Raw genomic sequence first — 15273 nt, 5'->3', positions numbered from 1 at the left:
CTGCAGCTTGAGGGGCTGTTCCAGCGTCAATGAATTGGGGTCCGCTCATTTCCTTCGGTGTTTTGGTGAGGTCTGCAATGGCGGGCGAGTTAACGATCTCTTGGTCTTCGGGAATTGATTTGGACGGTCTACCACTTCTTGGAAGTTGAGGGCATTCTCCTAGCTATGGCAGTGGCTGGAACGTCAGCAGCAATGAGGCAGCTTTGGCAGAGATGACATCTGGTGGAGGGGGGCTGCTTCAGCTGCTTCCGCCTTGGCGTTGTGACCTCAGGGAGAGCTTTAGTGGCTGCAGAGTGTGACAGTATCCTGTAGCACTTAAGAAATCAATAAAGCATGTATGGAACAAAAAATGAGATTTGTCCTAACTTTGTATGATTTATTTCTTTTTGTAATTTATGTAATTAAAATTGCACCAACTTATGTCACCTTATACATATTTCACTGTATTTTCATAAATACATGTAACATGGCAGGGTAACTCAGTGGTTAGCACTGCTGCCTCATAGTGCCAGGGAACCAGGTTTGATTGTAGCCTTGGGTGACGGTCTGTATGGAATTTGCACAATCTCCCTGTGTTTGCGTGGGTTTCCTCCAGGTGCTCTGGTTTCCTCCCACAGTCCAAAGATGTGCAGGTTAAGTGAATTGGCCTTGCTAAATTGCCCATAGTGTGCTGAGATGTGTAGGTTAGGTGCATCAGTCATGGAAAATGCAAGGTTATAGAGTAGGGGGATGGATCTGAGTGGGATACTGTTGAGGGTTGGTGTGGACTTGTTGGGTCAAATGGCCTGTTTCCACACTGTAGGGATTCTATGGTAATACATTATTATTACTATGTGTCGAAGAAATCCTGAACATTCAGATCCTGTTTCAGATAGCCCTTCCTATGAAATGCTCTTTACACCTCCTCAGGTCTCTGCCTAAGTGTTTACAGGACTGTACATAGATGTACCAGCCCCCCAGCCCCTGCATTATGAGGTGACCATGCCTGGTGTGGTTATTAACTGTCCTCTTGAAACCAGTGGGCTCCTGTCTGTGGTTGAACCCAAGACCCCTGCCACATGATTCCATTCACTTCCATGATTTACCATATCTCAATTAACCAACTTCATAATCATCGTTCCCTTTCCCCTTAAGCCTGCAACCCTCAATCCTGAACAGTAGGTTCCTGTCTTATTCCTACAGCAGCTGCACCCTCCTCCATCTCTTTTCCCTTTATCTCTGAGGATGGACCCAACAGACCGAGCACAGCCACTCCCTTAGGCGACGTAACAAGATGCCAGCCAAGAAGTGCCCAGACTGTGACACGTTCCTGTATATCTTTCCAGCGAACCCCTACCCAAAAAACAAAACTGATTGCAATGGAGCCACAGGTCTGACTGGGATTTCCTGCTCTGCATGGACCCCCTGAACAAGTCAAACCTGATCAGATGCCTGACTGTTAATCAGAGTAGGCACTGAGAAAACAAGAAAGCAGCCCTAAGACACAGCTTAGTCCAATCTGTGAGCTGGTGCCTATGCCTAAGTAAAAAAGTGTCCTTGCAGCAGAATTTCATTGCTCGTTGCCATTGTACCTGGCAATGCAAGTCTGTGCTTGCAAAGTGGCCTGTGAGTGGATTGGAGAGATGCCAAGATGGTTACGAGGAGTTCATAAATGTCAGATGGCAATGTCCGTGGATGAGGTGTGCGTGAAGCCCATGGCTGCAGATCGCGCTCTGGATGCTGTTTGGTGCTGAGCAATATGGAAGTTTCTCACAGCCAAGCAGCAGGCTGAAGTCACCAGACATGGTCTCTGACTTCACACTGAGATGTCTTCATGTCTAGCTTGTTCAGCACATTTGGAAAGATAGGAAGTGAATATTAATGAGGCAAGTTGCAGCTATAATCCCGCTGAAATGATAACTTGCTGCTGCCTAGTGGGAAATTCACCTCATTACCCGGTATCAATGCAACAGATTTCTCCCTGCATTGAGATGGCCCTCACTAGACCTCCCACCCAATTCTGCCACAAATCTTGCTATTGTCCATGTCACTCAGGTTCCACCCAAATTTGAGATTACAAAGAATATGTGGAGCACTGACTCTGTGATGTTTATTGGGCAACAGTTTACTGTTCAGTGAATGTGAAGCCATTTACATTACCAATTGAACAATACTAATTCCCTTGAATTCCCAATAACAATTCCCTTGAATCTTGAGACAAGTCAATCCCTGACTCTTGACTACAGAGATTTTAAAAATCTGAAGTCCCAGTTCTGTTTCCTATTTGGAAAATCTAACCTCAGAATTTATTAATGTCGGTCCAAGCAATCTTCTTCAGTGAAGCTATGCCTTGCAATAAAAAGCCTAAGAAATCCTTACATTAAGTTAACAATCATATCACAAAACATGCATCAATAGAACTCAGTCATTTCCTATATCCTGTGGGAAATTCTCATTTTTTTAATCCATAAATGTATCAGTCTGTGTCCATACCTTAACATTGTTTCTAAAGTTCAACCTTAGGATTAAAAAAAAGAGTAAATTCACTTGTGTCAAGAAACTGTAGCCTTAAATATTAAAACAAATTACATCAAATTTTGTAACTGTCACAGAAGGTTCTTTCAAAGTATCAAACTTCAGTTACTATATGCAAATTGCTTGACACGTGTTTAATTTTTTGGAACACTTTACTCACTCTCGTTGGAAATCTGTTGCTTCTTCTTTTGCATTTCCGAATGTCCAACTCTAAATCCAATTAAAACAATCAGTGCTCCACTTATGAATCCAAGTGTACAAATTGCTCTTTGTCTGTGCAAAACTGCGGTATCGTCATTTCCAATGACCAGTGGTTTATCTAGGATATTTAGAAGTATAAAATTAGGGTTTAATCACTCCATTAACAGCTGAGATACAATGTTCACTCTTCTTCCCATGAAATGAGCTATCTTAACTAGCATGGTAAGGTGTTAATTATCCTCTGATGTGATCACAGTGACCAGAGCAAACTATACTGTAAACAGAAGAGCCTTGGGAAAAGTTGATGAGCAGAGAGATCTGGGAGTTCAGGTCCAACCCTGAAAGTGGTTGTACAGGTGGATAGAGTGGTCAAGAAGGCATATGGTATGCTTGCCTTCATCGGACGGAGTACTGAGTATAAGAGCTGGCAGGTCATGTTAAAATTGTACGAGACTTTAGTTTGGCCACATTTAGAATACTGTGTACAGCTCTGGTCACCACATTGCCAAAAGGATGTGGACTCTTTGGAGGGAGTGCAGAGAAGGTTTATGAGGATGTTGCCTGGTATGGAAGGTGCTAGCTATGAAGAGAGGGTGACAAGGTTAGGATTGTTTTCATTAGAAAAAAGGAGATTGAGGGGGGCCCTGACTGAGGTCTACAAAGTCATGAAGGGTATAGACAGGGTGGATAGAGATAAGCTTTTTCCCAGGGTGAGGGATTCAATAACGAGAGGTCACACTTTCAAGGTGAGTTGTGAAAAGTTTAAGGGGGCTATACATGGCAAGTACTTTACAGAGAGGGTGGTGGGTGCCTGGAATGCGTTGCCAGCAGGGGTGGTAAAGGCAGGCACGGTAGATTCATTTAAGGTGCATCTGGACAGATGCATGAGTAGGTGGGGAGCAGAGACATACAGATGCTTAGGAATTGGGCGACAGGTTTAGACAGTGGATTTGGATTGGCTCAGGCTTGGAGGGCTAAAGGGCCTGTTCCTGGGCTGTAAATGTTCTTTGTTCTTTGTTCTTAAACCGAAATGCCAGTTCAGCTGTGTTTAGAGCAGAATATCATCTTAGTAAAAGAACAATTTAGAACAGCTATTCAGAAGCTTGTAAAAGGGTTGACTGATACTAAAAATGCCTACAGTGCTCAATTAGGAGACTTGTTCTAATACCATCACCCCAACAATTTACTTGGAAGTAAACAAAGTATTGTTATGGATTTGAAATACTGTTTAAATGGATACTCTTGACTTCACCTCAATTTGCTGCTGCAATTGAGAAGCTGCTACTGAATAAATTGTAAGACTTTCTTAGACACTGAACTCTTCAATAACTTTACAGCAACATTTATTCAAAGAATTCTCTGAGGAGTTCACCTAAAAGAGGGAGTTAAGTGCTCTGACACTCTTCTTGGAGTCAGCAGCAGAAAGGGAGTACCTGGTCAAGGCAATCTTGTTAGTGATTCCCATTCGTTTTGGACAAGGAATGGGAGAAGGACATGACACTACGCCATGGCACTGCCTGCTGCAGGAGAGCGGGACGGGAGGAAAGGAAGATCAATTGGTGCCTGTGCCTTTTGGTTCAGTGCTTTTCTCCTTCTCTGGACCTCGTCCAACTTCAAGTGCTGTATGCAAGAACTGTGCACACTTTACTCCATGCTTTGGCCCTTGTTATAACACGCTAATGTGCATCTACCAGGCAGAGGCCTGCACTGTAAGTGATTTAGAGGAGTCCACAAAATCTTCTCCACAGAAATTAAGTGCTAAATATGAATAAATCTTCTTTATTGCCTCCAGACAAATTAAATTATGATAATCAGTAACTAGGACCAAAACTTGCACTAAACCCAGACTCCAGACAGTCGTGCCATATTTCCCAAGTACCGATTTAGCTTCTGTTTTCAGCTTTTGCCTAAATAAACAACTAAATTTTTTGCGCTACTTAATAGTTAAATTATTAGAATATAGGGTTGTTAAAAAGTACCAGATACCAATTTAAGGTCTACAGTTTGCATCTGAATGTAATGATATTTCAGTAAGATTTATATACTTCAATTAACCATATGGTGGCATTAGGCTATGATTTATTTTTATTCATTCATTTATGCTATGGCTATTTCTGCTACATTGTGTCTGTCTGAAATGTGTTTTATCCTAAAATATCTAACATTCATTTGAGTATAATATTTCATAAGTATAGGTAATGCCATTCAGTTTATATTATATAATAATCTTGAATCCCTGTGGGTGCTAGACTTTAAATTGTACTTGAGACCTTAGAATCTCCTCTTTATCAAACAAATCTAATGAAATCCTTAATGTTTCCTCAATTAATTATTAGTAAATGTGTGACCACCAGCTCAGAAGCTTCACTGAACAGCTAACTGGAGCATAAAATGTCTGGGAGTTAACAGGATGATTGGGGGTCTGATTTTCCCCTCAAACTCAATCACCAAAAGGGATAAAGGGTCAGGAAGATTGCAACACTGGCTCTGTGCTCATGTTCTTGCTTGGGATTGCTGGATTTCTACTGAGATTATGGGATTTCTTGTACCAAGGGACATGTTAATAACTAGCAATTCCATCTTATCCTCCTCCACCAATATCAGAAGAGAATATCTTTGAAAAGAAATGGGTCTCAACTAACACCCTGTCTCTGTATGCAGGGTGGGAGGCATCAACATCCTGGAAGCTGGGACAAAGCAGGTCCCTCTATCTCCCAAATGGGAGCACAAGGATCAGAGGCAGAGGTCATCCAAACTGATCTGGACATCAAGAAATTCTTGAATATGACAACCTTCCATTATGCCTGTCAGATTTGAGCTTTTAGGTTCATTAGCTTCCAAGTGTCAGGCTTATGCCGGCTGTCCATTAAGTCTTGTTAATAAGCTGACTAAAAAAAAAAGCAGTTTCAGGTGAAGTTGGGCAGAACACTTCAAACCTAAAGGTATTCTCAGACTAAAGAAAGTTGGGGGCCCAAGACAAATTATTTAAGTGAGCAGGATAATTGATAGTTAAACGGTTTACTCAAACTGATGTGTAGTTCATCTTCTACACAGCACACAAGTGACTGAATATATGATCTAACTGTCCTACAATCTAACAAGCTCTATTCTCATGAATCTCCCTGAAACATTTAAATATGTGAAAGATTTGAAACAATTTCCAGGTGATTATTCCCTGCCTGGGCACAATTCTCTCAACAAGTTTTGCATGTACTTTTATTTACGGCTGGGAGATATCTACAAGCTTACCATATAATTTCAGTTCCACCAAATTTTCAATGTAGCCTTTTCCATCCTCCTGAATCACAAAGCAGGTGTAGTTCCCCATGTCTGATGTGGTTGCTTCTTTCAATCTGAGTGAAGCATTTCCACTGGGGAAGTTTTTGGGAAATAGTTCAGTACGTCCTCTGAATGCTGGGTTCTGATACTCTGGATGGTCTTTCTCATTGTAGTAGCTATGAACCACAATTAAACTGACTGTCCGCTGCCAGGTAATGACAAGTTGCTGCAGGCTAAAGTTGGATGCAACAGTAAAGGTGCAGGGCAGTAAGATGTCTTCACCTAAGACACCGCAGATCTGGATGAAGGATCCATCACCTAATGAAAATATTGGACATACAATACACAAATAAGGATGAAACAAGAAGTGGTCGTTTGCCCCATTCAGAACATCCATTCCATGTAATGGATTCTGCCCAATCTATTGAAATTCCCAAAAGGAACCAATCTACAAGGTAAAGGTGTAAAAGCTCTCCCTTTCCCACACAAGTCAAATCTTATCTTCCAATCTGTCATTACAACCCTGCCTAAATGTAAAATCATGATTACTCAACTGTAGTATCTGGACCGACAATATTTGGATTGGGATGTAATTGGTCAATATGGACAATTTCAAATCCTATTTCAGGATTTGAGTGCATGACTGCCACTTCAGTGTGTTACTGAATAAAATGCTACCATTTGGTTATTAAACTGAGGCCCTTTGTATTTAGTCTTGGAAAGGATGCAAAGCCTGTCTTCAGCAGTTAGAAAGGTTCAAAGGAATGATTTTGAAATAGGGTATATCACCTGGAAATAAAGTAAATCAAGAAGGGTTCAGAGATGGATTGCAGTCATCATGATGTGGCAGTTCTCACCAGACTGCTGTTTTCTTCAGATAGAAAATGGACCAAGAAAGGAGAACCACCCCAACACTTCACCTGGAGAGAGCAGAATGTTTCCATCACGCCCTCCTGAGGTCAATACGTTCTGTGCCAAGTGTCCATTTGTTCACTGGTATTGGAGAACTGCCTTCCCCTGTCACAGATTGTAAACTTTTCCTGCCTATTTAGCTAAGCACTATATCTAAACTGTTTTCTTTATAAATGTAATAAACCACCTTAAAATTATTTACAAATAGTCAAACCTATTTTAAGGATGTATGACTGCTGAATCCCAAATGTTACATATATAGCTTGTGTTTTCTTACTATTCACAAAGGTTAATGTATTTGTCCACACAGGAGCGGTAATTGTCCTTTAAAACTTATTATTTTCAGCAGTTGGGATTTCTGAAAAGAAGTGATGTATTGCTATTTAATCCAAATTGTTTTCCCTCGGCTTGAGCTTAACTTTTTAACTTATAGCCCCATTGTTCATGTGCCATTAATACTGCTTTCCTTTCAAAGAAAAGAATCACAAATGGCACTAACTATTTTTCTGCTTGACTATTGCAGTTTGATCCAAAACAAATTCCCACTGACATCAATTTCTCTACAGGCTTACTAATTTCATATCTGTCTTCCTTAGATTCTCATTCACTGTATATATCAGTGTGGTGTAAACTCTATCATTTATATGTAATGCCATTTATTCTACGTTTGGGATTTTGGTTTTGAGTAACCAGCCTGTGGGTTTTCTGTGTGTCTGAAATTATTAATTAACTCAAATATTTCTGAAGCCATAGTGATTTTTTTGTTAGTAAAGCAGTTTTTGAAGCCAAACTTTTTGTACAACATTAATAAAAGTTTGATTATTTTGGCTTGTTTTGGACTCACCAACATAAATAATGGAGTTTCAACATTTGTTAGAGACTTTTGGAACTTGTTTGTTTAAGCTTAAGGGAAAAACCATAGCTTTTGACAGGCAGCTATTTGTTCTTAGTTTTCTTTGACTGAGGAAGTCCTGCAAAGTCCTCGAATGGATATACAGCCCAAGAGGCAAGGACAGGACATAGGGAACTCAGTATCCTTATAGAATGAAGAGCAATGTTATGACAGACCAGAATGTTGGGATAAAACCCTGAAGTGGTTATATTCAAACTAAGGTGGATAATAGTTCCAAGAAGAAACTATCCACAGTTCAAGTCAGTAAGATGAAGTCACAGCAAATTAAACATATCATGGTTTTAGATACAGGGGTTTTAATGTATGTATTTCATGAGTATTGTAAAAACAAAAGCTGTTTTATTTTCTTATCAATTTATAAAAGTGCATTTTGGGATTTATGGGATTACACTCTTACAAAGCATTTAAAGATCTTTGAATGTGTGTTACGGTTAGATGATTTGGTTTCTTCATTTTTATCTTTGTTTCCTTTGTTAGTAAACTTTTGGTTTATTGTTAAAACAAGATCTGCAGCATTGTGTTTCAGCAAGAGATCACTTGTTAAAACCAAAACTAAACATGATCCAGACAGATTTTACCCACCACACCGCTGAAGCCAAACGCCAACTTGAGGACACCTCTTCCTCCTGCTCCCTCGACCATGACCCCACCCCCCATCACCAAACCATCATCTCCCAGACCATACAGAACCTCATCACCTCAGGAGATCTCCCACCCACAGCTTCCAACCTCATAGTCCGGGAACCCCGCACTGCCTGGTTCTACCTCCTTCCCAAGATCCACAAGCCTGACCACCCTGGCCGACCCATTGTCTCAGCATGCTCCTGCCCCACTGAACTCATCTCTACCTACCTTGACACTGTCCTATCCTCCCTAGTCCAGGAACTCCCCACATACGTTCGAGACACCACCCACGCCCTCTACCTCCTCCAAGACTTCCGTTTCCCCGGCCCCCAATGCCTTATCTTCACCATGGATATCCAATCCATCTACACCTCCATTCGCCATGACCAGGGCCTCCAAGCCCTCCGTTCTTTCCTCTCCAGACGTCCCCAACAGTACCCTTCCACCGACACTCTCATTCGTTTGGCCGAACTGGTCCTCACCCTTAACAATTTCTCCTTTGAATCCTCCCACTTCCTCCAGACCAAAGGCGTAGCCATGGGCAAACGTATGGGCCCCAGCTATGCCTGTCTCTTTGTTGGCTACGTAGAGCAGTTGATCTTCCGTAATTACACCGGCACCACTCCCCACCTCTTCCTCCCCTACATTGATGACTGCATTGGCGCCACCTTGTGCTCCCGCGAGGAGGTTGAGCAATTCATCAACTTCACCAACACATTCCACCCTGACCTTAAATTTACCTGGACTATCTCTGACACCTCGCTCCCCTTCCTGGACCTCTCCATCTCCATTAATGACAACCAACTTGACACCGACATTTTTTACAAACCCACCGACTCCCACAGCTACCTGGATTACACCTCTTCCCACCCTACCTCTTGCAAAAATGCCATCCCATATTCCCAATTTCTCCGCCTCCGCCGTATCTGCTCCCAGGAGGACCAGTTCCACCATAGGACACACCAGATGGCCTCCTTCTTTAGAGACCACAATTTCCCTTCCCACGTGGTTAAAGATGCCCTCCAACGCATCTCGTCCACATCCCACACCTCCGCCCTCAGACCCCACCCCTCCAACCGTAACAAGGACAGAACGCCCCTGGTGCTCACCTTCCACCCTACAAACCTTCGCATCAACCAAATCATCCACCGACATTTCCGCCACCTCCAAAAAGACCCCACCACCAGGGATAGATTTCCCTCCCCACCCCTTTCCGCCTTCCGCAAAGACCATTCCCTCCGTGACTACCTGGTCAGGTCCACACCCCCCTACGAACCACCCTCCCATTCTGGCACTTTCCCCTGCCACCGCAGGAACTGTAAAACCTGTGCCCACACCTCCTCCCTCACCTCTATCCAAGGCCCTAAAGGAGTCTTCCACATCCATCAAAGTTTCACCTGTACATCCACCAATATCATTTATTGTATCCGTTGCTCCCGATGCGGTCTCCTCTACATTGGGGAGACTGGGCGCCTCCTAGCAGAGCACTTTAGGGAACATCTCCGAGACACCCGCACCAATCAACCAAACCGCCCTGTGGCCCAACATTTCAACTCCCCCTCCCACTCTGCCGAGGACATGGAGGTCCTGGGCCTCCTTCACCGCCGCTCCCTCACCACCAGACGCCTGGAGGAAGAACGCCTCATCTTCCACCTTGGAACACTTCAACCCCAGGGCAGCAATGTGGACTTCAACAGCTTCCTCATTTCCCCTTCCCCCACCTCACCCTAGTTCTAAACTTTCAGCTCAGTAACTGTCACTTTGACTTGCCCGGACTTGTCCGACCTGCCTATCTTCTTTTCCACCTATCCACTCCACCCTCTCCTCCTTGACCTATCACCTTCATCTCCTCCCCCACTCACCCATTGTACTCTATGCTACTCTCTCCCCACCCCCACCCTCCTCTAGCTTATCTCTCCATGCTTCAGGCTCACTGCCTTTATTCCTGATGAAGGGCTTTTGCCCGAAACGTCGATTTCGCTGCTCGTTGGATGCTGCCTGAACTGCTGTGCTCTTCCAGCACCACTAATCCAGATTTAACCAGACAGTCAATTACACGTGAGAAACTCCTGAAAAAAAGGCAAGGCACTTACCTAAGAAAAACTGCTGAAGGAACAGAAGTGACCACAATGTGATGCACAGTGGACTCTCCATTGCCTGAAAACCAAAAATCCATTGGAATGAAATGAGTCATTAAATATTTTTCCAAATAGTTATTCATGGTTTGTGGAAATTGTGTATCCAGAGTGACTGATGATTAAAACAAAAGGTGATAGGTGCTTCACTGGCACCTTAAGTTAAAAGAATTATTCAGCCTCGCTACTTATTAGTTCCAACCAACCTGCCCCTCCTTTCTTTGGAATTATGATCATTTTTCTCTGCTGTCTTCATTCATCCTTTAGCATCAAGAGTACTCCATCATCCTTTTAATCTCTCTCATACAAGTCCGCTGGAATACTTCGGTCCTAATCTTGATCACTTTGCAATTACATCTTTGTAATAATTATTGGATTAAGCCAATTAATTTCTGTTATTAATGTGTCCAATTTGTTGTAAATCCTTCACACGTTTACATAAAGTGCCTTAAGCTTTGACTTTTTCTGTTTTTTCTGACATCACCTTATACACGAATACAATTTTAACTTCATTTCTCTTTGTCACTTCCTGAACCACTCTCCTTATTTTTACTTAAAACAGTGCGTAACTCTAGAGAACTTTAAAGAACATTTCCCTTTCTGCTTTGAATTTGTCCTTTTCTGAATCTTCCTATCTGGCCTTCATTATTTTAAAGTGCACTCTCCAGCCCTACTTGTTAAGATTTGCCAGGATTCCAATCCCAACTTGGTTCAAGTGGAGCCCATCGCAAAGGAACAGCTCCCTCTTTCTATGTGCCAATGATCCATGAAGCGAAATCCTTGCTACCACACCACTCTCTCATCAAAGCATCTGACCCTATAATCTGTTTATTCCGGTGTTAAGTGGGATGTGGTTTCAGTGGCAAACCAGAGATTACTTTTTAAGGTTCTGCTTCTTCATTTGAATCCTAACTTCTCAAACTCTCTCAGCATAATATCATTTTTCATCCTTGCAGTGTCATTGTTTCCTACATGGACCAGGACAACTGGATCATTGTCTTCAAGTTCCTCTTTAGCCATGAGATGATGTCTTTAATCCTGCCAACAGAATCTTTGGAACTCTAAATTTTGATTGTAAATCAAAGAGTATCAATTTCCCAAGTTACACTATCCCCAATCATACCATAATTCTTTTATCCCTCCCATCTTCATTTGAATGTGCTTGTGTCATCATGCTACAGTCAGTTTCCATTCACATGAAATTGTTCTTATTCACACAACAAGTACCTTGCACCTGTTCATCAAAGTGAATGGCTACACCTCCTCCACTAATGTATCCCATACCAGTCTGACTTACAATCACACCCTCCTGCCCCTGACCATAAACCAACTCTAAAGGTGCACTTAATTGAAGGAACACAACTGTCTCTAGTAACAAATTATCCAGTTAAATCCCTCACTCACTGATACTCTGCAACATTTGCAGGTCAGACTCCAGCTCAAGAATTCTGAGTCGAAGGCCTGTGAGCTAAGCACATGGTGCAGATTTGGACATCTAAGATCGCAGTGATCTCTGCCAACTCCAACTTGCTGCAGTACAGCATACCCCCAACTCTGTCACATCTGTCTGGTTGCATCCAACTTTAGGATCAAAGAAAACTATTCTTTTTAGCTCTTTCATTTGACTCTCAGTTTGCGTTCTCTTCAATTATAAAAATAAACTCACCAACTAGTCATCAATCGTCGCAATATGATTCACTCCAGGGATCTCCAATTAAAGACCACCCTTCTTAAAATAAGACGTCTTGTTGTTTCGTCATCTGTTTCACTGATCCTTGAAGTACCTTGGAGAGTCCTTTGTAATAATTTAGATCATGCACACAAAAACAGTCCATGGTTTCCGAAAGGCTGGTTTCCCTTAGCATAATGACAGTGACTTAAAAAGCTCCAAATACCTGCAAACTTGAACAAGCAGAAGATTTGTTTTAATGTCTCTAAAATAAGGTGCCTCACAAACCTTATTGAATTCTTTGAGAAGGTGACTAAGGAGGTAGATGAGGGGAAAGCGGTAGATGTGGTATATATGGATTTTAGTAAGGCGTTTGATAAGGTCCCCATGGTAGGCTACTGCAGAAAATACAGAGATATGGCATTGAGGGTGAGTTGGAGGTTTGGATTAGGAATTGGCTCTCTGGAAGAAGACAGAGGGTAGTAGTTGATGGCAAAGGTTCATCTTGGAGTGCCGTCACTAGCGGTGTTCCGCAAGGATCTGTTTTGGGACCATTGCTGTTTGTCATTTTTATAAATGACCTGGAGGAAGGGTTAGAAGGTTGGGTGAGCAAGTTTGCGGATGATACGAAAGTCGGAGGAGTTGTAGACAGTGAGGAAGGATATGGCAGGTTACAGCGGGATATAGAGAAGCTGCAGAGCTGGGCAGAAAGGTGGCAAATGGAGTTCAATGTAGCTAAGTGTGAAGTGATTCACTTTGGTAAGAGTAATAAAAAGATGGATTACTGGGCTAATGGTAGACTACTTGGTAGTGTGGAAGAGCAGAGGGATCTTGGTGTCCATGTACACAGATCTCTGAAAGTTGCCACCCAGGTAAATAGTGCAGTGAAGAAGGCATATGGCGTACTGGCTTTTATTGGTAGAGGAATTGAGTTCCGGAGTCCTGAGGTCATGCTGCAGTTGTATAAGACTCTGGTGCGGCCGCATCTGGAATATTGTGTGCAGTTTTGGTCGCCATACTATAGGAAGGATGTGGAGGCACTGGAACGGGTGCAGAGGAAGTTTACCAGGATGTTGCCTGGTATGGTAGGAAGATCCTATGAGGAAAGGCTGAGGCACTTGGGGTTGTTTTCATTGGAGAAAAGAAGGTTTAGGGGTGATTTGATAGAGGTGTACAAGATGATTAGGGGGTTAGATAGGGTTGACAGTGAGAACCTGTTTCCACGTATGGAGTCAGCTATTACAAGGGGGCATAGCTTTAAATTAAGGGGGGGTAGATATAGGACTGATGTTAGGGGTAGGTTCTTCACTCAGCGAGTCGTAAGTTCATGGAATGCCCTGCAAGTAGCAGTAGTGGACTCTCCCTCTTTATGGGTATTTAAGCGGGCATTGGATAGGTATATGGAGGATAGTGGGTTAGTGTAGGTTAGGTGGGCTTTGATCGGCGCAACATCGAGGGCCGAAGGGCCTGTACTGCGCTGTATTCTTCTATGTTCTATGTTCTAAAATGTTTATAGTTCTCTGCTTTGAAACATCTAATATTCCAGGAGAGTAATGAAAGTGGGATTACTCTTGGATTGTTTCAGCAAGAAGAACCGATACAGAAGCAATGCTCGCTGAGCAGTTTAGAGATTTGTTTTCAACAGGAGAGGGAAGTGGAGAATTCCCGTCACTCCCCCAACCTTCCAGGACCCGGGTCCCGATTTCCTCGAGATCGGTCATTTATTCAGTTGTCGTGAGCTACTATCATCATTTGGAGAGAAAGTGAGGACTGCAGATGCTGGAGGTCAGAGTCAAGAGCGTGGTGCTGGAAAAGCACAGCAGGTCAGGCAGCATCCAAAAAGCAGGAGAGTCGATGTTTAGGGCATTAGCCCTTCATCAGGAATGCTGCTGAGCTGCTCCAGTAATTTATATTTTTGTTTCTCATTTACAACCTGCGCAGTTCTTTTCTGATGATCATTTGGTCACCTGACAACAACGAAACCGACCGATGGAGCAAGAAAAACACGAAGTGGGAGGTAAATTCTGATTCTGTACCTGATCCCCAACATGAGAGAGAGAGAAAAAAACGCGTCTTACCACCCGGGAGAAAAGTTCCCGATCTGTTCTGGCACTATTCCTTTGACCGATTACTGTTGACGCCGTGAACTTGTGAAAGTGAAACTGACTTGTTTAACTTCGGAATAAACATTCAGCGAGTGACAAAGTTCAATCGACGCAAACAGTAACAACGCCTTTTCCCCAAATTGCCTAAACCGCTTCCCCTTCCGAATTCCGGTTTAACTCAGACAATTTCAGCCTTAATATATTCTCAATTTCTCAGAAATCGCGTTTCCCTCACATCATTTAAAAATATTGAAATGTACTTGTCCGAATGACAAGGCTTACAACTGGTTAAAGTGCTGGATAATAGGATTGGAGTAGTTAGGTGATTGTTTGTGACCAATGCACACCCGATGGGCTGAAGGGCCTTCTTCCTCTTCTGTAGACCTGGACGATTCTGTTCCCGGAACTGGGGGTGGCCAGTTACAGAGCAACCACGAAATTGCGACAACAAAAACTTCATCCGCCTGTCAGAGAGTATTTTTGGCTACCGGATGTTGTAAATGTGGTCGGTAACTGTACCGGTAGATACTGAGAACTCAGCTTCCGTGTTGTGGCAGATCCAACTGAGACTCGCCAGTAGAATGTTTGATCCCGATGGGGCCCCGAGGCCGACATCCTTTCCAAGGGACATTTCCCCAGAGACGCCAAGGCAACCCTCCTGCCAGTGTCAGGCTGCCATTGGAGGGTCCGCAAGGCCACTTGCCCAGAATTGGAAAGGGAAAGGTGTTCTGTACAAGCCCGCATTTTCATCATTTATGCCCCTATTAGGACTCTGTGTACATTTCGAACCACTTTATCCTGCCACTTTCAATGCCTTATGCACATACACGTGCAGGATCTTCTGCTCCCGCACCCTCACTAGAATTGTATACTTTTTTTGATGTTACTATTAAATGAGTGTCTTCATGTGTTGTATAAGAT

At 43.0% G+C, this 15273-nt stretch overlaps 1 protein-coding gene across 3 annotated transcripts in view; it reads right to left on the bottom strand.

Moving 5' to 3' along the window:
• The window catches only part of LOC140466954 (NACHT, LRR and PYD domains-containing protein 1 homolog), a 32442-nt gene extending 17530 nt beyond the window's left edge, over window positions 1-14912 (bottom strand). The window contains exons 1-5 of one of the 3 annotated variants that reach the window (XM_072562825.1): window positions 14326-14912; window positions 12245-12480; window positions 10537-10600; window positions 5965-6312; window positions 2675-2833 (exon numbers count right to left, since the gene is read on the bottom strand). In XM_072562825.1, the coding sequence (XP_072418926.1) occupies window positions 2675-2833; window positions 5965-6312; window positions 10537-10597 (568 nt within the window). In that variant the 5' untranslated portion in view covers window positions 10598-10600; window positions 12245-12480; window positions 14326-14912. The remainder of the gene's footprint in view (window positions 1-2674; window positions 2834-5964; window positions 6313-10536; window positions 10601-12244; window positions 12481-14325) is intronic. The other 2 variants (XM_072562826.1, XM_072562827.1) reach the window with 2 other exon arrangements.
• Window positions 14913-15273: the final 361 nt, after the last annotated feature.

Source organism: Chiloscyllium punctatum, chromosome 44, assembly GCF_047496795.1.
Source record: "Chiloscyllium punctatum isolate Juve2018m chromosome 44, sChiPun1.3, whole genome shotgun sequence".
Lineage (NCBI taxonomy): Eukaryota > Metazoa > Chordata > Chondrichthyes > Orectolobiformes > Hemiscylliidae > Chiloscyllium > Chiloscyllium punctatum.
The sequence above is the reverse complement of the archived record's forward strand: the minus strand, read 5'-3'. Positions and strand labels throughout refer to the sequence as shown.